At 40.5% G+C, this 26,650-nt stretch overlaps 2 protein-coding genes and 1 long non-coding RNA gene across 3 annotated transcripts in view; all 3 read left to right on the forward strand.

The window, feature by feature from the left end:
- The first annotated feature begins 7,267 nt into the window (after positions 1-7,267).
- On the forward strand, positions 7,268-21,981 carry LOC118411027. Its single transcript, XM_035813032.1, has 19 exons — positions 7,268-7,479; positions 12,219-12,340; positions 12,900-13,089; positions 13,795-13,931; positions 14,269-14,310; positions 14,648-14,668; positions 15,620-15,698; positions 16,446-16,484; positions 17,165-17,235; positions 17,410-17,426; positions 17,566-17,626; positions 17,966-18,050; positions 18,666-18,754; positions 19,197-19,253; positions 20,063-20,083; positions 20,332-20,416; positions 20,668-20,886; positions 21,429-21,644; positions 21,977-21,981. Exons 1-19 carry the CDS (start codon positions 7,413-7,415, stop codon positions 21,979-21,981), a joined length of 1,623 nt encoding a protein of 540 aa, XP_035668925.1. The 5' UTR covers positions 7,268-7,412.
- A 112-nt stretch (positions 21,982-22,093) lies between these two features.
- On the forward strand, positions 22,094-23,819 carry LOC118412233. Its single transcript, XR_004830745.1, has 3 exons — positions 22,094-22,297; positions 22,755-22,979; positions 23,347-23,819. It is a non-coding gene; the product is annotated as an uncharacterized LOC118412233 (long non-coding RNA).
- Positions 23,820-25,195: 1,376 nt separating this feature from the next.
- Positions 25,196-26,650, forward strand: part of LOC118411028 (fucolectin-6-like) — a 1,722-nt gene continuing 267 nt past the window's right edge. Inside the window, exons 1-3 of the mRNA XM_035813033.1 lie at positions 25,196-25,267; positions 25,437-25,746; positions 26,211-26,646. Of these exons, the coding sequence (XP_035668926.1) occupies positions 25,196-25,267; positions 25,437-25,746; positions 26,211-26,646 (818 nt within the window). The remainder of the gene's footprint in view (positions 25,268-25,436; positions 25,747-26,210; positions 26,647-26,650) is intronic.

The following is a 26,650-nucleotide window of genomic DNA, read 5'->3' on the forward strand; positions in this document are numbered from 1 at the left end:
GTGACTTTTTTTTGCACGTGTTTGGCCATTGTACAGCAAAAGCTTGCTCACTGGCATAGGGACCTCTTGTTGAATGCATTGTTGAAAGTGCTCCCCGAAGAAAGTTGTGTACCTGCTTGATAGAGGTTGACCTTAAGTGGCGCATTACTGGGCCAGCAGGATGGAAGGGGTTGGTCCTGTGAGGGGGCATCATGGAGAATTACCCGCTTCCACGTGACAGTGGATGCCATGCCCCGGACGAAAGAAGTCACCCACGCGCTCACTCCATGCCTGCGCATCTCTTTGATACTTCTTCAGCAGTGCCACAGGGATCCTCGTTCTCTTTTGCATGGGGAAAAGTTTCCCCACTTGCCATATCTTACTTGCACAGCCTCGGTTTTCACTGCATTCTACTGCTGCAGCAGCTCGAGCTGTGAACATATTCCATTATTCATTCACCTCACAGGTATATACGTAGTAGTAGTATATGGGTAGCGATTGATACATAGCTATGGAACATTGAACTACATTCCGTTACAAAATGTAAATCGATACCTATATTGTACAGTCAAAATCTCTAAGGAACAAAAATTTCCACGTAGTACATCAGAAGAAAACGTACAGAAGACAAGAAAATTAAAATGACAGAAATGGCACCGCGGTAAAAATTCCAAATCAACAGATCATTTCGTGAATACGTAGTCGATACATGGGAATGTCAAACTATAACTGTCAATTGAAAGATAAAGGTTTGAAACTTATTGTTTTGCATTTTTATCGGCGCCGCTTTGCCTTCGGAAGACTTGATGTGGCTCCAACGCCCATATACGTCACAATTAACGAACAGCTGACCGCCTTCCACATCGATGCCTTAGATGCAGCCGATTTCGTCCATTTCAGGAGGTTCCAGATGACGATAGTTGGCGGGCGTCAGTTTGGAAGGCCGCCGGGGCTTAGCTCCCTTCACTTGTTGCGTACGGGATGGAATACGAGGCGGATGGCTGTCGACTGTATTGATTCTTCTCCACGGGCGCTTTTGGTATAGAGGTGCGCGATATTCGGGATCATACTCTGCCTGGCTAGGGTGCCAGTGACTGTACATTGTGTGCTTCACAGTAGGCGCTGAAGACTTCCTCGTCGTTGATGAACGAGTAGGCTTGCAGTTTGTGAATTCTCGCTTGATGACGGAGATACCTAGCGACACGGGCTTTCTCCGTTTCTCTATCAGCTGGAACCGGGCGACCTGCACGTGCTTACACTTGCCATACAAACTTTCCAGCCACACATAGTCCTTGCACTTGCACTCACCGATGACTGCGTTTGCGATGTGTCAGTCCCTTCGCTGGAGATCGGGTGGCATCACTCTGTAAGAATTTTACAAATAAACAAATGTTCAGACTTATGCAATTATTATTACAAGTGGGTTGCTTATTAAAGAAAATGTATTCTGAACATGCCACTTAGAACGAGTGAAGAAAATGTATTCTGAAATGTCACTTAGAAAAAAAAAGAAACAATAGCATATTTTCATAAATTGGAGAGGGATATTTAGACAACAAATAAAAAATCTGTCATGCATTTGTTATGTTTTGCAAATATGCTAACCGTGATTGAAGTTGCGAAATCATACCGTCTTCTTTCTGGGTGTCGTCTGCCTCAACTGTCACTCCGGACACGTAGTAGATCCCGGCACTTGCAGTGCGCTGCTTCCGGGTAAGCAAGAACAACACCCTCCCGTCCAGCACCCTCCTCTTGGCATCCTTTGGCATCCTCACCTCTTGCAGGTTCTGCTTAACGTTGTTGGCGGCCCTATGGTCCCACAGTTTCATAAGATCGGCTGTGGCTGTTGTTAGATGGATGGCTGTCAGCTCAGTGACAGGCAACCAAACGACCCAGTGCATCAGACACACCAAACGATCCAGTGCATCATCATGGATACTTCTTAGGGCCCTTTCACTCTTGTTGCTTGTATGTAGGCCAGGTGTCCCCCAGAAGTGTGCGCTGTGTACCCGTCCATCCGCTAAAGCGGGTAGCCAGCTGTCTACCATCCAGTTCTGCTTAATGTAGTCGATGACACCCCTACAGACGTCCTCGTCCATGTCTGTGGACCCTAGCGTTGTTTTATGATGCCAAATCTTGCCCATACTTCCTCATAACTCCCACTCCGCCTGATGCACTTGAACGCCATGGCTACTGTCTGTCGTATGTCCTCCTCTGGTTCACTTCTCAAGAACATCCCTCATAGCGTGGAACCAACACAACAGTACTGGCATGTCTGCTCCTTCGAGAGCCAACCTTAATGGCCCATGCTTGTCTATTACACAAGCTGGCTTCCATGGCTCTTCTGTGTGGCATGTCGTGACTTTTGCGAAGCTACCATTGTCGGAAATGTCCTCATTTACAAACTGATGGTTACAGTCTTCGTTGCCGCATGGGACGCTCCCCTTCACGGCCTGTAGAACGAAACGGAGTGTTTCCTGGTTGCGTAGCTACAGAAAGAGGGTTGCATACAAAAGGACACTTTGTAACTTCTTAAATGTGTCCAAGCTTCCAAGGTCAGAAACTTCAGTTAAAATACACTACTATGCAAAACACTGGATGAATTACGGAGCCCCCAGTCTCTGGAATTGAAAACCAAAGTCAAACTATCTTGTTTGTGTGATAATTGCTGCACACGCTTTTGTTAGTGTTTATTTCTGGGAAATTTTACTCCTCGTAAGCGAAGCACAATCCCATTTTCTTGTAGCTTGAATGAAAGCGTCAGCAAAGTACATGAGAGTGAAAGTGTGCGTGTGCCAAAATAATAACCATATCACCAACTTACCCATTTAAACTGCGCCCCCGCATAAGCCCTCCCAACTCCCTCTGCTGCGAACTCATGCACACATCATCATCACTCATGCACAAAAACCAGAGTAATGCTCAAGGCTTTATTTCAATTGAGACAAGACAGACTTTCTTTCCTTTCAAACCGTTCCAGTCCGTAAATATTATAACATCGTCCGCTCGTTACCGTACTTTCGCCACAAGTCTCTGCCCGAGTTTAATTACAGCGTTCGACGTACGTTTATTCTAACTCTTCCCATCTTCACGGGTCTTACGCCTTAACCAATCACTTTCCAAGTTTTCCCGACATCTATTGTAAACAATTGCAAACCCTCAAAGCACCCTCTGTTACAATTGTTTTCTCAACATACACAAGTTCGGTTCCTTACAATCATCCATTAATCTCTCACAACAAGTAAGTCTCAATACTCTGATTTACACAAAATACATATCTAAGTATTCCAACTGATTATTTTTCAGACCTCATTGTTTGGAAAAGATCTGGCCCAATGGCCTTTCTCACCACATCTGTTACACTTGTCGTCGGGCTGAGGCTGTCTCCTCGGACGGTTAAAGCCTGCCCTACCACTAGAACTTGACGATTGCTATTTATCTACGTTGCTTTTGAGGCGGTCCGGAGGACCCTGCCTCCGTATCACGAACCTGGCGATATTCATCCACGGCCCTATATCTCTTAATGAAACCATGCATCGTTCTATTGTCTTTTTGTAGCACTGGGTCTCCCAAAATATCAAGGATAAGATCCCTGAAAAAACTTTCAACTAGCTGTCTCAGACCGCTAGTTGAAAGAATACGCGGCCTAGTTGAAAGAATACGCGGCCATCTTACAGCGCTATAGTAAAGCGCTGTAAGATGGCCGCGTATTCTTTTGCCCTGGCATGATTCTGGTGTTTTGCTGTCACCGCTAGGGTCTCTATCAGTCCGATGGCCCTCCTCCCATTAAAAGCCGCCGCTGGCCGTGACGCCAGGTGAATGAGTTATTGTCTAATACCATCCACCGCCATACATGTGCAACCGCTTGGTCGCTTGATATAGAGTGAACCCACAGAGTCTGTGTCAAAGAACACTCAGCGCCTGCGCCAACAAACACAGCATGCCCGACGTGAAATTTATCTCGCCCGCCATGTATGTAACCGCTTGGTCGCTTGTTAGAGAGTGAACACACAAAGTTATGTCAAAGAACACTCAGCTAGCAGCGCCAACGAACACAGCATACACGACGCGAAATTTATCTCACCCGCCAAGTGTGTAACCGCTCAGCCGTTCAACAACACTTCACCAACGACGGCGACGAACACAACATGCGTGAAATAAATGTACCTCCGCCCGCCAAAGTCTCTGTCAGCGTGCCGAACCCTCACCACGTCCAGACCGGGAGGATGGTTGCAGGGAATGCGCTCTCGTTAATTAATAGTCTCATTGTCCTTGTATAGTAAAGGATGACGTCATAGGCGGATTGATCCAATTATCGCGCAGTGTGAATAGGGGCTTCAGGAACATTTCTGCCATGTCTGACCTAAGGTAACCCCGACGCTGACGAGTTGTAAACAATGAAGGGAAGGTGCGAAATTCTGCTATATGTGCTTAAACCAGTTCCATTTATCTGTTTAGGATAAGTGATAACTGTTCACACTTGCCCTGTGTGCGTTGACGTCTGTATGATGAACGATGGAGCTTGTTTGGTCGCTCAAGACGTCGGTAGGTGAGTTCCTAGCTTTGTTTGTCCACTTCGCCCTCCACTCTTAGACGGGTTGTCCACTTTTGGATGTGAAATGTCCGGTGGTAATAAGACCCTTTTCGTCGGACTTTGGTGCTTCAAAGACGGGGAGACAGTCCATCTACCGCACTTTGGTCCGATACACAGCCGATGGCAACAATGAGTCACTTTAAACACCACTTTTGTAAGGCATACTCAGGGACATATTTGTAAGTGCGGCAGCTATAAAAGCGCCACCTGTCGATTGAAAGAGCCTTAGCAAAAGCTTCAAGGGCCACTTCCATCTTGTTCCTCTTTTATTATGACGGGTTCCATTGCCATCTGTAGAATGTTGGAAATGGAAGTCTACAGCAAAATGCATAAGTTGGAATTGTTGAAGAAATGAATACATTTTGATAGAAATGTATGGATGAATGAAGGGTTTCTTATGATAATGACCCACCCTGATGTGCATACTGTGCTATGATTCACCACCAAATGAACGACCGAGCGTAGCCGAATGAAATGACTCTTGTTGTAGTAGGTATGCCGGTAAGTCTTGTAAATACCCATTTAGACTTCGGGCTTATAGCTTATATTTGGAAAATAACAGTTTGTATGATGCACTTCTCATAAAGTGAAAAATGCATTGCCTCATTATTATATCCATCAGACATTGACAAGTTGACAAGTTTATTAAACACGCACAGGATAGTATGATGTTCCAGTTGGAAACATAAAGAATTGTTCTGTACATACACCTGGTAGCTCCATTGTGATGAAATATAAACAAAACTCGGGCACATATGCCATTAAACAATCCGTTAACATTTTCTTTTAAATATCAGGTACGTCTAAGTTCTTTATCTGCTACATGTAAACATTAAAAGTACTGGATATGTTACAGGTCTTGTTAAGCTCTGAACCCATATCAAAACGCAAAAACAATATGAATCGATAACCAGGTAAGAATATCAGTTTCAAGAAACCATTATGAGTTGAAAAGTCCAACCATGTAAGGAATAGGCGATTTCTTATAACGGACTGTTCGACACAATGGCGTATTCAGTTTGTGTGAGTTGCGGGTTTGTCGTTAAGAAATGTCTTGCCGAAGGGAAGGTAACCAGTTCCGGAACCCGGAGTTCAACAGAAATGTGGCGAATGAGCGACAAATGCTGACCCGTTGATCCGACAAGGTGATGAGGTTCAGAGTCTCCATTGCTGACTCGTAGCTGTGGTAACAGGGCCCAAGAATGATCTTGCAAGCCCTCTTCTGGATGCGTTAAAACATCAATCCAGTGTGTCTCACTGGTCTCTTGATGCACGGGAACATGACTTGAAGCAAGGACGTTCTATCAGATAGAACGTCCTTGCTTGAAGTAACCTCAGTCGTGTCAAGCACGGTTAACCGAGACAAACAGCGCGCGGTTACACAACCGAGGTCATGCGGTCTCCGCTGGTTCCTGAATAAGGCCACAGCCTGTAAATTGTATGTTTAACATCTACTGTAGAATTCACATTCAATGTGAGAGAGCGAAAAGAATAAATGTGGACAGCTAAACCAAGATATGCCGTAAAGCGTCCTCGCGTAAAGTAAGAAAACACAACAACACCGTAAGTTTGTTCAACGACCATTGTAGTTACAAAGTGTGGTATCACTATGAGCCATCAAGTATTTTCTGTATTAAACATGGGTACAAAGTGACATTTGTGCGGTTTATTGATATCACCAAGGTGGAAACTACACCCAAGACAACCACACTGATGTCAACTCTACAACTACCGATTCCGAACGCTCATACAACGACGGTCATGGCTACCTCACAAGTGTAATTCTACAACTTCAAGTCCAATCAAGGATATCACATGACATATTTTGCCATTTTTTCGTGACCATCTGTTGGAAAAAGGCCATTTTTTTTCTCCGACATAAGGTGTATATTAATAAGCGTGCTGCTGTCTGATGATATCCATTAAATTAACTTGCTGCGGCCTAACTGTCACAATGGTTCAAGTCCTTGGCCTGCTGACTGGTGCCAAGGACGATTAGAGTTTAAACGGCCACAGCCAGCCGCTTGGAAGGCTGGACGTGTCTGTCAGCATGTTTTCGTAACTTGTATCGTGCATGTTGACTTAGGTTTCAAATCTTCTTGTTTCGTCAACCAAAAGGATGAAAGAAAACATGATATGCGATACTGCGGGGTTGCTTCAGTACATACAGGGAGAAAAGATAGACCCGTTTCGTTACGGCTTTTACAGATGACCAACAGATGTTACAAATGGCAGGTCTACTGCTGAACGAATGTGCATTAGACACTCTAACCTCCGATCTCCCCAACTCGGACATGTTGCATATGCATGGCTAATCAAAGCCTTAACCATTTCTTGCAGTGGGAATTTCATTTGGTGGACCCTCCCTAGAGTGACAGTCATTTACGGCTGTTCATTTGACACTTGTAGTGCCTAAAATACGACATATCAATGAATCCAGTTATATATTTACCTCCTCGTACATTGCAACCTAATCAACACACGAAAGCTTCAACTGAAGAGTATCGCATAAAAATGCACTATTATTACCGTACATATTTATAAACTACCTTTCATCCAGGCATTAATTTTACACAAAATTAAACCTTAAAGACATTTGACCACTATTAGGACAATTGCTACCGCTGGTGTATTGGATCGTCCCTGTTAAAAGTCCTGGCACGACCCAGGCACGACCCAGCACCGCCTGGTGCCCCTGAATCACTCGGCAGTACCCTCCAAGCATGAAATGAGGAAAACAGGCGCCCTGCCAGTCCCAGGGAGAGGACAAAGCCCTGGAGGCTGCAGCTAACTTCTTCAAACCAGGTCAAGGGAGAAAGTTCTGCAGACTGAGAAAAACATGAAGCCGGCGGGACAGATCGTCCTGCTTGCGGCCATTCTGACGTTTGCTGAGCTGGTCACTGCAGGTATCTTTGTGTACATGTATATACGTAGCTGCATGTTGTTTTACATGGACGTATGGTTCAGCTTTTGACGTGTGTCGGTTGCAATTTTTAAAAGTCTTTTCCTGTAGGAAATACATTCAAGATGAGGAAAAAAAAGACAAACTTAGGAATTAGATTAACAATTCAGGTCAGGTCCTGGAATTTTCGCCACGGTTTGCTTGTTTGTTTATTTACTTGTTTGTAGACGATACTTACTTGTATCGCTTGTCAGAATGACGTCTACTCTACTCTACTCTACTCTACTCTAGAACAAGCTAACGTAACAGCTGCAAACGTATGAAGCTGGTAGATACCACATGGGATATATCTGTAGGACGCGATTTCCAAGAAATTGGGCAAAGATTAAGGATGGGGGGGCTAGGGATATCCTGAGGCGATAGAGGGAATTAGGTCAGGCTTGTTTTACACAGTTTGTAGATATCAAGCCTTCGTAACTATTATGGGGCTGAAACGTCGCACGACTTATTTCCGATAAAGAGAAAATTGTGGACAATGCAAATAATGTGCTCTGTATATTATTGTCGATTATTGTATCGGGGACCTCCTCGACACGTATGTTTGCACTCACATGTGCGTGTGTGTGTATATGTGCGCGCATGTGTGCCTTGTGTATGAGTGTGCATGTTGGATTATTTGTGTGTGTATATGTATCATTTCTGTGTGTTGTATAAAAAACTATACCATTGCCATTTCTACCATGAGTTTGAATAAAACAAACTGTGCGCACTGTACCAGTTTTAAGGCTGTCTTTTAAGGTGGGGTCACACCTGCGTATACATTCAAGTCCGTATGAGGCGCGCATGGAATCATTAGACTCCACCAGGCCCCACAGGTCGTTGGAAAAATAATAGAAATTGGACAAACGTAAACAGGTAACATGTCAGACGACTTAGCTGGGTCGCTAACCATACTTCTCGGTCAGCTAACTCATCTGGCATGTTGTGTATCTATGCTTGTCTAATTTATACCATTTTCCCCGCGACCTGTGGAGCATGGTAGAGACTAAGGGCGTCATACGCACCTCAAACGGACTCGAATATATACGCATGTGTGACCCCACCTTTAAGGACAGTGTACTTTGCGTACAAAGACCCCTTTCTTGTGTTTTTATTGCATAAAACATGAGTCTCTTTTTGTGGACATTCGGCGCTTCGTAAATGACCCCTAGATCATTTCCCTAGATCTAGGACAAAATGTTGCATTTCATTTTTTGTTAAAGAAATTTGGATCATTTTTTTTTTAGAATTAATTTTGGCCAAATCGATCCAACAAATAATTTAAAAACACGACGCTGGCATTTTCAACATGTAAACGTGTAATCATCAGTCTGGTTACCGGAAACACAAAATTGTTCCTAGCCCCTAGTGCATTGCGCAGACGTGAATGAGAAGCCCAGGTGTTGTACTTTTGAATTAGTTTCCTTTCTTTACGCGGTCAAGTCGGACCCATTTGGATAATGCATTATGAATAGAAACTGAGGCAAATGGCCATATATATAATCGCCGCAAGCTGTTTTTGTATCAAAACATTATCAAAGCCCAAGTCATGCACTGCCTTCGGTAGGCCAACAACATAACAGCATATTGTGTATTTCAGGACAGTCACAGATGAATAAGTTTCTAATGTCATATCACGAAGATTCGGTGTTGTCAGAGCTTGACAGTTTTGCCACAGCCTGAAAACCATTTGGCCACTTTAACATCGTGAAATATTATCATTTCCCAAAAATTCATCATCAAGTTCACCAAAAATTCATTATCAAGTCCACCATCGTCCATGTCATTTGTCCAGCAGATGCGATTGGCGTGTGTATTCGGCAGTTTAGCGCTGACATCGAACGCTTGTAATTTTTGTCACGTCTAAATGTCCCGCATGAAAAGTCCCCACAATACAAAAATAGCTCTAACTAGAGTTCCACGACCCCACACCTTCGCCAAATGATTCTACCCTTTACAACTGCTGACTAATTCTGTTTATCATTTATTATGCAAATAACGTCCTCATTTGCATAAATTATATTAGTTGATCATCTCCTTCACCAAACAACTGGCGTACACAATCTATGTTAAGAACTAAGGCTTAATCGCATGTTCTTATAATTTATGCAAATGCATAATTTATGTTCAACTGTACATAACTTTCAAATGCTATAAGTACGAAGTTCCTGTCAGTTACCACAATGACATAGCATTTTCTCATTAATTATGCAAATTAGGTCTTTATTTTGCATAATATATAACTATAAATATCCTTTTTTCATTTACAAATGTCACATGTTGTAATGGTCCTATATTTGAACCGAGCGTGTTTAGACGATTTTTTAAAATTAATTATGCAAATTAGAGTCCAATTTGCATAATTGATATGTAATTATATGAAGCATCACGTCAGCTATCTGTATACCAAAAATCATGACAATCCGTCTGTCCCTTCTTGAGTTATTCCCTTTCAAAGTCTAACACTAAACCTGTCCTGCAGTTCCAAAACAAGTTGCTAGGGTGTCTAAATCTATATCACTTACTTTCGGTTTCACGAGCTATCTACCACCCAAAAATCATAACCACAGCATGTCCAGAACTTGAGATATCAAACTCGGAAGTTCTGCTACAGTACCGTAACAAGCCCCTAGGGGGCCCAAAATCTAATCGTTTTCATGTGTTATCAAGATCTACCCACATACCAAATATCAATACACTCCATCCAGGCGTTCTCCAGTTATGCCGGCGTTCTACACACATACATACATACATACATACACACGCTACCCAAAATATAACCTTCTTGGCGAAGGTAAAAAATATAACCTTCTTGGCGAAGGTAATGAGTCCTCGATGCAGATGTTTCCACCTACGCAAAAATGTCCTACTTGAAACAATCACCCCTATCCTATGCAGAAATATCCCCCATGAAAAAAGTGCCTTCAAGAAGAAATGTTCCATGGCCTATGCAGAAAAATTGCCCCCCCCCCTTAAAAATAGTGTCCCTCATGCAGAAATGATCCCCCATAAAAAGTGTCTTACATGCAGAAATTCCCCAATTCAGAAATACTCCTCCATTGAAAAGTGTCACCTCATGCAGAGATGTGCTCCATTGAAATGTTTAACCCATTCAGAAGTTACCTAATATTACCCTAATAAGATTATCATCCGCATGCTACTGTCTCTCATGGAAAATGTCCAGTGTTCCCTATGCAGAAATATGCCCTCAGCACAGCAGGTTCCATCCATAATGTTACTTATCTATTTATATTCATGTTGAGTTTGCTCTCTGAGAGAATATCCGCTAGCTAGCAGCCTAACATCTGCTTGGTGATTAGGGACGACAGTCGGAAATAGTTTTTAAGCCGGACCAAAATAAACAAGACACGATACAAAATAAATCAAGATGTGGCTACAGACGCCAACCGTTAACAAGAGACATTCCTTAGACTTATAAATCTCTGAAGACTCTGACACAAAGAAGGATTAAAGAAGTATCTGTCAAGACAACGGTTGAAAAAGGTTAAAGTTAGGTTTATATGTCGGGGGGCGATCCGTTTCATGTTCGAGGCAATGTTAGAAGTGTAGAGGTTTCTAGTAAAAACAAAATGCGCACAAGAAGTCAGTATTAAAGCAACACACTTATACTAGTCAGTTTTGTATCTATATTATGTCTCTATGTTGTCTTTCTTGTTGTCTTGGCGAGCTGGTAATTAAAATCCTCGGTAATTTGTGTTTATAATTTGGACAGGTACACACAGCATGAAAGGTTCAGTCCGCATTTTTGTCAGCTTGCGAATACAGTTCCTCTCAATTTCTACTAATTCTTGTCAAGCATCTCTCTAAAATGTGGTTTTATTGTACCAAGCATTTGAGATTGTTTATATATGTGCTTACCACAGTTGAATTCTCATCCTCAATATACACCCGATTTCGCTATATTACAAAAACAAACATTCACTATTTCCTTCCCCTGCATTTGGGGGTGGTCTGTAAATCTGTTTTGAGAGGCATCGCCACAAGGTAGGCCATCTTGTACTTCAAACTCCACATTTTCTGTAATCTAATTATAAGGTACGTATAAATGTTAGATTATCTTATGTATAAATGCAATGCACAAGAAGCGGCAAGAATATAGTTGTATACAATTTGAGTTCGCTTACTTTGTGTCCTCTTACTTGTAACAATTTATGTTTTCTTCGAAAAAAAGATGACATACAGAGCACACTACTATTTTCTAAAAAATGACAAATAGAGCACACCAGTACCATTTCGCAGGATACTCACGATTCGTACGAAGCTGACCATGTTTTTATAAGGCCACACCAATTTCATTTGTTGCTTCTCGGATCCGCCTGTCAATTTTTTTTTCCTTTTCCAAAAAGAAATCAAGTCTCGAGAAAAAATGATACATGTTTTGCTATCACAAACCTCTAAATATTGTCATTCAGAGCCACATACACGTAATGTCAGTCTAAAAAAATGCCTTTTATTCAGAACATTAGTAACAAATCAAAGGAAGGGTTCATTGTATAAAACGTGCAATTAAACTTCCTAGGTTGTTGTTATTTGTGTTATTTACGCCGTATATCTTCAACCCAGACCTTTTGGAAAAAAAATATTCGACCCGTCGGTCCATTTTTTTCTGAAGAAATCAGAGAAGCAACAAATAAATTTGGTGTGGCCTAAAATGAATTTGATTGTGTCTTATTTTCTCTTCAGCAAGCCCGAGATTCCTGGTAAAACCGCGCCACCAGGTAGCTCGGCTGGGAAGTGCAGTGACCTTTCATTGCAGAGTGGTTGGAGATCCACAACCTACCCTTATATGGACAACAGATAACTTGGTAAGAATCAATTACTAGCAAAATACATCCAATAGATTATCATATTGTTTATTATTTTTAGATGTCGTTTACGGAATGTTTGAACAAAACCGAATGATATTCGCAATCACATGATATTGCCTAAATAGAGCAGTAATAAAAAGCGTCTAGCCAGAGTTTCTCTGGTTAGGCTCCATTTTCTTCCGGTACTTTCTTGATGGTCTTGGGTCCATTTTGAAAAAAAAAAAATGTATAGTTATCCTTATTCCAGGGATTTTCAGAAATTTATTTCCTTGCAAAATGATAAATTGCTATTATAATATAAAGTGTGACACCAATAAGACGCTATATTGTTAGTGATACCATTTTAACATCCTGATTGATATAAGCCGTACAGCGTCAGCTATGCTAAACAGATTGAGAATATGAGAATGGCAGTCTCTCCCAAATCAGGCACATCTGATAGCTGACTCACTGATCAGTTGTATAGTAGATACTATTAAAATGGCCGATATGCTTGGAGTATACATTTTGTATGAAGATGGTTATTTTTCAGTTTATGCTGTCTTTTTTTGTACAGGAGCCGCTTTTATTCCCCGGTGGAACTTATGGCCGTGTCAAGGTCAACACTAACGGAGACCTGACGATATCTGATGTCCAGTTGTCTGACCGGGGAGAGTACACCTGTCAGGGCATCAATGTTGATGGAGCGGCTACTGCAAAGGCCAAGCTGGTGGTCTTGGCGAAAGGAAGTGAAACCAACATTTCAGGTTATTAATTGTATAGCTCTGTCTGTGCCGTTTCTAACATACGGGTGGTACTCATGACACGCATTCTAAACCTTCGATGTTACTCTCTAGCTAAAGTAAGCCAAGCCTACGAAGTTACATTTTGTATATTGTAAACAATACCAAAGTCCTAAGCCTATCTTGAGGGGCCGATTACATGCGCGCGATAGGTTTGCTATCGTAATTTTTTTTATGAAATTAGGCCATGTTGCTGTTTGAATATGTCATCTTCTGGGAACGGTTGATCTAATTGTCAAGGAAGGTTAAACAAATCATTGAACGCGTAGAAAACTTTTTTGTACCGAACAATAAAGTCGTCATTTTTTTGTTCTTTCGCATCTTTTTCTTTGGTATTAAAATTGGCGTTGACATTAGTATTCATTTTGCGTAATGTTTTGCAATCTACGGCAGCAATTTGTTTAAATCTGATTTCTATAATTCTAACAGTATTGTTGAAACCTTTTTGATTGCCGTAAGTCGATGCACATGTCATTCATATGATCAAGTCAACATGGCCTTATCGGCACAACCGTGGGTGATTTTACTGTGTTAAAATTGTTGCTCAAAAAGCTTCTATATATCATTACCAAAAATAGATTTTAGAACATTTATTTTTTTACCAATCTTTCGAAAACAAAGTTAACTTGTGTTTTCAATACTATCACTAACACATCGTCTTTCGTAAAGAAATGAAGACAAAGGATCGTCTTGAACCGATTGATGAGAGTGCACAACTTGACACACCATGGTGGCCAAGACCCGTGCTCAACCCAAGCGTTGGCACGTTCCGTGATCTAGCAACTGAAATGCACAAAAACAAAAAGGTAATATGTTATTTTCTATTACAGAAATGATCCACTTTTTTCACATATAAACTGTTCGGTGGCTTTTTGTATTTCTATCGATGTAGCCGGTTTAACCGCCCTTTGGCGTAACAAACTTCGCAGGCACTCACGCGGGGCGGAAACAGAGCTTATATTACACTGAAAGACAAACTTAACCTTTGCACATTTGACTGCAAATATTGTTAGAATCTATCTAAGGAGGATGCCAGTGATAGTTGTAGGAAAGAACAAGTATATTAAGACATCTAGTGTTATGTAAAACTTCCGTTCTTTTGTTTTCTCACAGTCATGATGTTTCTTTTAATCTTTCTTACAGGTGTCCGAATACGTGTCATCTCTTCGTCTTGTTGGAGAGCACGTGAGTGTTATCTTCTATGTCTCATATCTTTCAACACCTTCAACGGCATGGGTAAAAGAAAAGGGGGATCTACAGACACTAATGTTAGCTATATTAAATCTCAGTCTACAAAGTGAAGATCTGAAAATACTCGAGAAATTTCAATAAGTATCGCACAGATACCGGTATGTAGTGTCATCCCATTACGCAGAGCCGTTTGAACTGTACATGTTATAGCGGTAGATGTTCTCATACTTTGATATTGTTGTTATCAATGTATTATACATTATGTATTACCACTGTCACGAATTTCTACTGTGCTTTAAATTTTGAATTACGATTCATTCATTTTTTTCAGTTACAACGCCTCACAGGAAAGGTAAGTCTTTATTTGCTCTAGAGCATAACACAGTGTTAAACATGGCTTATTCTCCGATGGTAATATATCCTTTGTTACTCTTTTTAATGGTGGGGACTTGTGATCGACGAACAATAAATGAAACAAGTGCTTTTAAAAAGCTGGCATTTTGCCGAGGTTTGTGTGTGCGAGATGTTTTTTCTAGTCGCCATTAGAATGTGCTGAAGGCAGTCAGTCGTTAACAGGTTGAACTTGCGACACCTCTTGTCACCATACAACGCTTCTTTAGGACAAAATGCTACTCTCGCTTGAGACAATATGGCGGCGCCCACGGACGCTAACGAAACCACTACAGGTTTAGGAATGTTTAAATCACATAATATGATGAGACAACGGAGACATAATTAGACTAAAGATAGTTGAAGAAGTTGTAAATAATGAAAGACATGTGTACCAATCGCGCCGCCTCCACCAGGCCGTCTTAGTTGGGAATGAATTGTAGAATTCAGTAAAAAAGGGAATGATTTGCCAGGAAAGTCAGTTCGCGTTAGGCCAAAATTATAGCACAAAACAGTTAAAATTTGGGCAGACGTCAGTAATGGGTACATTACACTTAAAATTAAAGGCGAACAAATCTTAAGTGCACATTCCTAGTGCACATTGGTAGGAAGTAATCAGTTGTGAACTTGGATTTGTACTAGCTATAGATTAAAGACGTATAATATAAAGGCCACAAATATAACGGTTTACGTACCACCTTTGCTCATACCTGTGAAGCAAACACTTTGATGAGTATTTTGCTTTCTTTGTATTTGTATATGTATATGTATATTTATAGAATTTAGACTTAAGTTGATTACATTCAATATTGATAACATAACGTGCCATTAACTACTTCTGACGTGCTTCCTGGCAATATGCGACTACCTGTGTCAACTTTGACAGCACTAACGTCAATGTTCCTCTATCCAGATCACCGCTTTAGACGTGCATCTTCTGTATTATAAAAGAGAGTCAAGGAAGACTTCAGACGCGTTTCAAAGAGTATTGGGTGCGTCGTATTTAATATTCCAGTAATATTCAATTAACCACATTGTACCGTCCTTATTCTACGTTAACTTAGTTTGCGATTAAAAAAAATGTTTGTATAGTACACAGGACGCCACTGATAACAACTATAACCCCCTAAGAGGGTTATAGTACAAATATTGCTTGGGTCCTTGTTTTCAGATTGATCAGTCAGATAGCATGTATGTATGTATTACTACCGAATACGCCCGAGACATCCTTCATGGACATGTATGGCCTCTCTACGACATATATTGCCAACACCTAGCCTCCATAGCAGACTCTCTCGGACCGGTAGTCAGAGAAAGCCAGCAATCAGCGACCCAGTACAAAAAGAAATGACCAGCAAAAGTGTATTTTGAGCGAAAAAAGGGCCCGAGATAGCCTGTTATGGAGGCTAGTCAACACCAACGTTGCTCTAACGTACAATCTCTCTAAAATACGCATCGTGCGGCATGTTTACGACGGCAAATACAAGAATTAAGAACATTTTGGGACTGTTGGGGATGTGTAGTACAAGCATTCACTGACAGTTTTCTTGCGACTAAACGTTTTGCTCACATCATTGCCATTGGTTGATTTTGTCATAGTGTTACTTGCAGCCGCCAGGGTTACATAGATCACTCATTTCCTAAGGTATACATGCTACTGCACTGTGTTAAACAGGAACGCCTCCGCAGTTCCCATAACAAACTGAAATATAACGGTGAACTTCTTTTTGCAACCTTAGGGTTCATCAATGGGCAATCTCGGAAACTTGACGGCGAGGGTATGTAGTCTAGTTATTACTCTCTTTTCGTTTCCTTTTGAGTTCCCTATTCAAATTTTAGATTCGTAGCCTATTTGTAAAGCTATTGCTTTTTCCATAGTGTCATTGTCAGATTTCGTTAAGCTTTAAACCTCATAATGTGATATATGGAATACTAAGACTATGTAATATTATGTAATATGCCGTTGAAGAACTTCTGGCATGAATAATTTTATTACATCCTGAGTAGTAGTTCAATTGCTCATTGCTAGATTTTAGGGTAACGCAAATATACTGCATTCTCCAACATATTGAGGTCCATACTTGCATTTAAGTGAATAAGGAGCAAATATTTGCTGTTTTGACACTTTAACTTTTAGAATAACGGAATGCGAATAAAACAACAACGTGGCAGACAGTTCATGTTGTATTGAAATGAACCAATTTGAAAACAGAATCACATACTTTTAATTTGTTCTAACGTTACATGATAAATCCGTGAGCACTCCAAAGATTCTTGAGGCAGAATGTGTTTTGGTAAAGAGTCTTGGTTCAACCGTTTACCTATATAATCATATATAAACGAAACAATTTTGTTGGAAGCTGTATCCACGAATCAAGTGATAAGAGGCTTGGACACAAGATTGTTTTTATTTTATTTTCAATATATTTTTTATACTGTACTTGTTTTCTTTCCTAAGACATATTTAGTTCAACCAGAATGGTCGTTTTGTCGGGTTATATCGGAATCGTCAAATCAATAACATCACGGGTAAGTGAATCATCATAGATAGGCTGTTATCATTATTATTATAATTGAAATGACCATTATGAATAACCTTGGAATATAAAGGTGAAATTGCATTTGGTATATTTAATAACTACCATGTTGTGTACGTTAATGTTTTTATAGTCTTTAGATTCTAACATATTCTTAACCTTTGAGCATATGTTTGTGGAAAAGTATAGCTGCAAATAACTTTGTCATTTATATGCATATTCTACCCGTTATTGGTGCTGATAGGTTCTTTGAAACTAATTTTACTACCGACATGATTTTGATACTGAATGGCTATCAGACAAGAGATGATTAAAAATGAAGCATCAAAAGGCCTATTTCGAACTGTCTCATCTTTTCACAGGCTTCGAAGATCGTGCATAATGTAAGGAAATATTTTGTTACTTTTGTCAACTTACTTAAATGCTAGCTCAGTTCTATGTACTAGATTAACCATACAAATTGATTTCTATAAGTTTGACGTGGCAAATACAATATCTAGGGTACACAAATATGTCTTCAGGGACATGGAACATTCTAAACAGTTCTTGGTAATTCTGAGATCGTCAGATAGAACAGAATTCAAGTGCATTCTGCTGACGTATGAATACCTCAGACAAAATTTGCGCAATTGCGTATAAGAATAAAGATTGTTTCCCTTTAATCATCGTTATCCTGCATCGTTATGTAATCTAAGGTGGTCTGTTCTTCCTTTAAAATTCAGTTGAACACTCTGGGCGCATCTTTGATAGAACTGAAAAGAGAAATAGATGATTTTGGCGAAATACTTCCCCCTGAAGGACTTCAAAGTAAGAGACTTCATTCTTTTATCATTTTAATCAAGTGTCTATGTTTATGTTGAAGTATTATGGATGATGGTGAAGTATAACAATCTCAGTCTTCAGATGGAAAGAAACCTTCGGGTTGTTTGAAAGAAATTGAGATTGTTTTAAAAGATTTCAGATTGAAAAAAATTGTTAAGTTGTAAATGGTAGGAAGAATTTTGTCCAATCAGTATTTTGTCCAAAATTAATCTGGAGGATGTTAATGTTAATGTTGTAAGATGTTTTTGTGGTCAAAGATAAATGCCCAAAATTCTCATGTATTTCATATCAATGTCAACAATACTGTGAACAAGGCTAAAATATGCATGTTTTTTTTAGGAATCGCAGTAAGTTATCTTTATTATTATGCGATGGCCAAAAAGAAAATTAAATTGTCTTATTATATTATTTCCGATGGATGGAAACTTATTGATCAAAAAGTATTGTATATATTTATCCATAGATAAATGACACAGGGCATGAGGCGCGTTTTCATAAGTTAGCTACCGTATACAAATAAATGAGATAAATTCTAGCCCTGTACATGTATGTCTAATAGGCTACTCTTTTCATTTGTATCTTACTTGATATTATCTCTAGGTGGCGCTCTTGAAGATTTTATAAATGATACATACGAGTGTCCTGAATTCCAGCAAGTTGACACTCCTGATATTCCCGAAAGGCTGCAGGTAATATGTACTGAACATTTATCTAAAGAAAAGGTTGATAAATTGATTGTTTACCGGGGACAAGGTCTAAAATATGTTAATACATTTCTGTCACTTTCATTTTATTTTTCAACCGCGCCACAGGCAATATTGGCTATTTCGTGTATACTTGTAGTCCTGGGATTTACATATTTGAGCATATAATTTAACGGCAAAATAACGTAATGCCATGATCATGAATTGTAGCGTGTTTCTTTGATTCAGAGGTTACTAATAGATTCACCATACTGTAGGCTGCCATGGCATGACCCTGATAGCCGAGAATTGTTGTAGGTGTAGCCATTCTTACACAAAGTTTATATGTGTTAACAACATACCAAATGAGTATGTATAATGAAGATTGCAGTAAAACGTAACGTGTATCATAATTGTGACTTGTCATTTGTAACTGGTTCCCACTCAGGAAAACGTCAATGTCACTTTACTGGACTTCGCGAAAGTCGCGGAACATTCCGACAGAGTGAGTAAGAAAACATACCATGTTGTTCCCTAAAAGCAGCTGTCTAAACATATATCATACCAGGGCTCGAAATACCACCTGCATATGCAGGTTAGTGCAGGTATAATTGGAGCTGTGCAGGTATTTATGACGTCTACCTGCAACTAACCTGCACTGCTCCATGTACTGGGTTTTATACATAAATGTCTTAAGATGTAGGTGTATATGGATTCTTAAAGCTGCATTGACTTTTACCACCTATAAAGTACAAAATAAAACATAGCAATGGTTCCTGAACAATCTTAGTATGATCCATACTTCTTAAATTCAGAGTGGTGCAGGTAAACTTTGTCTGGTGCATGTAATTTTCAATGTTACCTGCACCAGTGCAAGTATGCAGAAAAAAGTATTTTGAGCCCTGCATACGATTGACAAATTAATAACATATGTTGCATTATATTTTGGTGTCCCTTTAAATTTAGCCCTACGTCACTGTGAATTTCGTCTTGATAAATCAAATATAGATAAACAAGTCTGCCTTTTAACAAGATGAATTTATGACCTTAAATCAATGCAAATATTTTTGAAATACTTTTTAAAGGTTTTATTACCTTTCTGCAGCTTGTCTTGTGCTGCGATTAGTAACACACAGGATGGAACTGGTAACTGTATCAAACAGGCAACGGGAAATGTCTTGTCAAATCATGATATTGTATTCAATACCAGCGCCAGCTGCTCTATCACGTCTATAGTGCTCTTTCTATAGATATGATTGTGTACTAGTATAGGTTATCAATCTCATACTAAAGTATTTTTAAATTACATACCAGATTTCAAGCATCATCCAGGAGGTAAGGATTATTTTACGTCAAACAGTTAATAACCAGATGCATATAGGCTAAAAGGTATTTTCATGCTTACTTTTATTCTATTTACCTTTAATCTATATTTTGCCGGCCTGACAAATTTTCAGACATTTATTAAGTTGGCTTTCATGTATTTTAACACACAAATGGACGGTCCCAAATACAAACATGTTTCATTATGCTGGTTTTATTTTGTTTTATACTTCTTTTACCATATTTGATTTTGCTTTCAGGCTCGTGACATCATAGAAGAAATACGATACGTTAAGAACATATTGTTTTATAGCTCAACCCTTCTACATAGCATAGCCAAACCAGGCAAGTATCAATCAGACATAAGTAAATATGCATTCAGATCATTTTAGAAGCATGGTGTACAAGATCCAACAATTTGGAAACATCTTGCAAGAAACTTCCAAATATTGATATTTTTTTTAGTTACACATGTCCGATTTACCTGTTATGATATTTAGAAAATGCACAACAATTGTAGAAGTATTTTTAAATACACCATGAAATGCCATGAAATGTGTGAATGCGAGTTATCAAATTTTCTTCATCGTTAGCAGGAACAAACGTTGCACTCAACAAGAAGGCCTCGCAGAGCAGTTTGTTGAGATCGGAATACCCTGCGGAGCGAGCTGTGGACGGAAACACAGGAACCATTCTGTACCCCCGACAGGAATGCACACATACGGACCTGGAGTACGAGCCGTGGTGGAAGGTGGATCTTGGAGACACATACGTCATCAGTCACGTGACTGTCATCAACCGTGGGGACTGCTGTGGTGAGTTGAACATTTTTGACTAACTGACATTGGATTTCTGTCGCATTGATTACCTTTTATCTCATGCCTCAGTGTTACTGTTAATGTTTATCTAAAAGCATCGAAACAAACATAAAATTATTTAAATGCTTGCTTCTGTCAAATCTATAAGGAACGTTTCGAAAAAAAATTTGGAGATCTGTTCATTGTGATCCAATAAAACGGAAAAAGAATTTGCATATTGTTTTCTGACCAGTTCGCTGGACCCAAAAGAAAGGATCAATTCCAGACGTTTACTAACATCAAACATTAGACAAGCTCGACTAACTTGCCCAACTCATTTAGACCGGAATGGTACGGATTCATTCTCACCGGAATTGATCTCTACTTTTGTCAAGGGGTGTGGTAAGTTCTTTAACACACTAAAGGTTAGGCTCTTCTCAAACATTTAACGTCCTATTCTAGGCACGTCTGTAGTAAAGGCTAGGTACTCATTTTCACCTGGGCACTGTCAGAAGATTCAAACACAGCACATATGTAAGCCATATCTTCGTATTCTACAGGAGAACGGCTGCGAAATTTCATGGTGCGAGTTGGCCCCTTTGAGGACTTCCGGGAAAACACACCATGCGGTGATATTTACTCGGACACTCCTTCGGATGGTGAGACCATCGACGTGCGGTGTGCCGAGCCCATCTCAGGGAGGTGGGTGTCTGTTCAACTGATCGGTCGGGAGGACTACCTGTCTCTGTGTGAAGTACAGGTGTTTTCAGAATCAGGTAGGTACAATGCGTTTTATAATACCGTAAAAACTGACTTATGGTTGTCAGTTGAGTGTTTCTTTAATTGTTGTGTCGTGGTATGTGTCCACAGTGGTAGAGCCTAATATGAAATGGTGTAATAAGATACTTGGAGAATTGGATATTTTTGGCTCTGCTTCAATGTAGTAGACAAGAAGTGTTGACTCAGGACTACACCCACAGATGTCTGGAAATGCTTTAGATCTTGGGTTACACGGGCCATATTGAAGCTGTTGCTTTTAGTACTCTTCGTCCAAAACGTGTATGTTCCTGTTGCAGTCCGTGTGAAAACTGTTTTGAATAGATTGCAGGTTGATGTTTCATCTGGCAGGTTTATTAGTAACTTTTGGTCTTGTAAGTGCTAAATGATGTGGGCTACTTTGCTGTATACCTCTTTTCTTCATGTCTTTAAATTACACCCACAGAACCAATAGTTGTGAGGTCTACTAACGGGACCAGCAAGCGATGGCGTGATGATCTGCGGTGCGGTCCGGAGTTCCCTGCCCCGGGTGCAGATCCCGGGGAGTGTGACCCTGAGTCCTGCTTCCCGTGCTGCTCCCCGTGGGGCTACTGTGGGAACACTCCTGACCACTGTGACTGTCCAGGCTGTGTGAACTACAAAAATGTTTATGGTAACTCTCCACCCTTTGTTATTTGTGCCTTGCTTCTTCTACCCTCCCAATTATTACTGTTTCCCTCTCTAAATGAATCGGTAATAGATAATAAGTTACTGATTATGTCAGTATAGGAACTCTCCTTTTGGGGATAGCCTCTGCCAATCTCACTTGTGCCAATAGTTGCCAACATATATGATTTTGTTGGTGTTATCCAGATTTCCCTTGTATAAATCTAACAACGCAGAAGTGACATCTCTTCTGAGCTGAATTTAAGTTGTATTCTGACTGACATATGGGGTGGATTAATACAACCTAATTTGAAGGTTATAGAAGATTCCAATGTCACGAGTCTTGTGCCATATGTAAAGTGGTTCACACTACCTGAAAGGTGGCTACTAATCGCTGTTTATCTTGACTATGTAACAGTTTGTGTTGGATCTCTGCAACACAAAAGTACTTTATATATATGCAGGAGTTGAGCACAGTCCTGCATGGCCTGGCCGCAGCGACAAGACGCAGGTAACCGTAACATGGAGAGAAGACTTCCGCTGTGGTCCGGGGGTGTCTGCCCCAGAGGCTGAGGTAGCCGAGTGCAACCCGTACTCCTGTAACCCCTGCTGCTCTCCCTACGGCTGGTGCGGTAACACTGATGATCACTGTGAATGTCCGGACTGTGTGGACTACAGGTCTCATGGACGTGAGAAAGGATTATTCTATAAAATTAATGTACATTTAATTTGTCAGCATGGCAATTGAAATAGGGTTAGCCTAACTTCACATTTTCACAAAGGGCCCTGGCCGGGCAGATTTGGGGAACGAAAAGTGCGATACAAAAACAACAAAAACACAAAAAGGATCAAAAATAATTCAGCAACATGTCTTGTGCATATTTATTGGCACAAACTCTAATTTTCGTTTCCGCAAACAGGCCGGCCGGGCCCCGGGTAGGAGATGTGACGTGGGTCTTTTTTTTCGGCTGTACTTTTAACAGCTTCAGATTATCAGCCGGGGCTAATCTTCTGGCTTTGTTACTATACATGTTCTTTGTTGTTTTTTAATCGCAGTTGCTGGATCCCGGTGGAGGGAAGATGGCCGCTGCGGTCTGGACTTCCCTGCTCCAGGGACAGGCATAGCAGAATGTGACCCCATCTCCCTGTCCCCATGCTGCTCTGCGGCTGGGAGGTGCGGCGGTACAGCTGAGCACTGCAAGTGTGAAGGATGCGTCGACTTCCGAACTGGTACGGCTATAGAATAAAGTGATTATTGTTACATAACTGTATTTTCACCCACGTTTTGCTAGCCGTATGTCACCTTCCTCATGGTAATTCTGACTGGATCCCATTGTACTGCAGTACTAGGTGTTACTGAATAGTTACAGATACGGTCACAGACGTTAACTGTTTGCGTCTGTAAAATCAAGCAATGACACCTAGTGCTGCAGTGCAATGTTTACCAGTCATAATAACTCCGATGAAGGTGAACAACGGTCACCGCAACGTCCGTGAAAATACAGTCACGGATCAGTAAAAAGAGTCACAGTAAAAGTTGACGTAATAATCTGATGAAACGTCTCATGGGCACGGCTATAGGTTTGTCACCGAACAGAAAATAAAAATTAAATGTATATTTCTCATGTAATCATTTTTGGAGATCAGTCTTTGTCAATGAATAGACCATACATGTAAATAGTAGAAAGCTTAAAGGATCACTCGTCTCTGTTGAGCAATACACCTAAACCACGAATGCACCTAAAGCCCTGATCATGGTTACTTTTGCTCCACGTGCTAAGCGATGTAGTGTTACAATATCCCAAAACTTTTTTTTTATAATGTAACGTCATGGTAGTGTTTGATTGCTCATTTCTTGATGAAAAAGCGTTGTTGTGTGGAGCATTCCTTTGATTCATAATGATTTTACCGCCACAGATGAATTTTCAAGGCCATGTACCATATGAGTAAATATATGGCATATTATTTATCATATTGGCAGGATTGCAGTGGTAAAGAATGCATCATTTGGATCATGTTTCAAACTTTTTTAAATGCAGCATTTTTTTTTGACAGCACAGCAGGTAAATCTTACTATTATACTAGTAAGCAGGCGAGTATACTAGTATAGCCACATGGCTAATGCCTGTAGAATGGCAACGTTTTTTAGTCGCAGATAGTCAATTTCTGTGCTCTTTTTTTCTTTCACAGTTGGAATACAGAAAGACAAGAACGACACAACTAACCAAGCAGGTAATATTTCTTAAAATTTGTCTTCATAGTAATAAATAATCACAGTGTATGCAATGGCTCCATGAGCATGATCTAGCTTATGAAATAACCAAATGGTCCTCTTCGAATCAACACATCCTGGTTTACCCACTCACTCACTCATTCACTCACTCACTCACTCACTCACTCACTCACCAACTTACTTACTCACTCCCACACCTAATAGTTGTAGGTAAAGTCTTTTAATTCATCAAGATATGTCATATACTGTGTTATTACTGGTCGTATGTGCAGCGAAACAGAAGCATTGCTTTATTTCATCTTTTCCCTTTTCCGAAACCTGTCTTGCCTTTCTTTCTCATTTTACTTTTTTTCTCGACTCTATATGCCTCATAAATTAGGTTGCTACCTGAACGAATCAAAACTGACCTGAAAATTAAAAGGATGTTATGAAGTAGCTAAATTCAGAGCACTTTTTTTCTAACATCAACCAGAAATATTTAGCTCCCGTATGTTTTTTCATAAACAGTTAATCTATTTGAGGTTGTATTAGTAAACCATATTAGACGCGTCGGTCGAGTTTCCCACCACTATGAACCACTATTACATCTACAACTCTCAATTCTGACGTGGGGTCGTGTAGCATAACGACAGAGTGTTCGGTCCAGAAACAAGTGGTCCCGAGTTTGAAGTAATGAGGAATGTCGTAGAAAGTGTCTGTGACATGACAGGATTCAAAGAATGGCACCTGTCTTCGGTTGAGGAGGTAAAAGGTGTTGGAAGGAGCGGACTTCCAGGACCGTTCCTGTCCCGAGAAACGATGGACAACAGGCCACTACCCCTACAGCCTCCAAAGGCTACGCGGCTATATTTACCTCCTCTCTGTCCTTTCTTATGTGGTCCGCTTATAATGAGTTACTAACTTGAGTGTTAAGTGCAAGTCTCTTCGTCCGTCCCAACAACAACTTACAACAACAACAAAATTATCAATTCTAAAAGGAGTGGCACCAGCGGACAGGATAAAGGAAAGAAACGTTGCACTCAACAAGAAGGCCTCGCAGAGCAGTTTGTTGCGATCGGAATACCCTGCGGAGCGAGCTGTGGACGGAAACACAGGAACCATTCTGTACCCCCGACAAGAATGCACACATACGGACCTGGAGTACGAGCCGTGGTGGAAGGTGGATCTTCGAGACACGTACATCATCAGTCACGTGAGAGTCATCAACCGTGGAGACTGCTGTGGTGAGTAAAAGTTTAGGGGGGAAGAGAAAGTCTCTTGTTCAGCCGGACATAGCCAAGCCTTACTTCGCAGATTGTTTATGTAAATGTTGCTCAAGTTATCAAACATACATAAAAGAACAACTATTGGAAAATGAGACAACAAATGTTATTACATCAAAACACGTTGTGTGCGATATGCTATTGTTGAACAAAGTGTCGTCGGTAAATTCATTTATTACTGTTGAATTTTTTTAACATTCGTCAAAATCTTGTTTTCCTTTATTACAGACGTTAAGGCAACTTTTTTTTAATGTAAACTAAACGCGTGCTATCACTTAGAGTTATTCCTAATGTATGCCATTCTGTTTAAGTTAAAAGTTAAGAATTATCTGCGACATGCGGTTTAGAAAACAACCCATTTCACATTCGTGGCGGAAAATTGCACTACCGGTAACAACTACATATCCTTTCGTTGCTATCTGCAGGTGAACGCTTGCAAAATTTTAGCGTGCGAGTAGGACCCCATCAAGACATCTCAAGGAATACACAATGTGGTGAAACGTATACAAAGACCCCAGCAGATGGGGAGACAATAGACATCTATTGTGGCGAGCCCATTGTTGGACACTGGGTGTCCGTCCAACTGGTTGGTCGTGAAGACTACCTAAGCCTGTGCGAAGTGGAAGTGTTCGAAGTTTCCAGTCCTGAATTTGAGAAGTATCGTTACGACGTGCACATTGGGAGAAATGTTGCTGTCGGAACACTTCTTGTAGACTTAAATGCCACAAACATCGATGAAGGCATGCGCATTGGCGATGGACTGGCGTACTCGTTTGGGAACAACACTTCGGATTCTGCCCTTGAACTTTTCTCCATCGATTCGGTGACAGGAAAGTTGGCAGTCAAATCATCGTGGATAGGGTGG

Source organism: Branchiostoma floridae, chromosome 3, assembly GCF_000003815.2.
Source record: "Branchiostoma floridae strain S238N-H82 chromosome 3, Bfl_VNyyK, whole genome shotgun sequence".
Classification (NCBI taxonomy): domain Eukaryota; kingdom Metazoa; phylum Chordata; class Leptocardii; order Amphioxiformes; family Branchiostomatidae; genus Branchiostoma; species Branchiostoma floridae.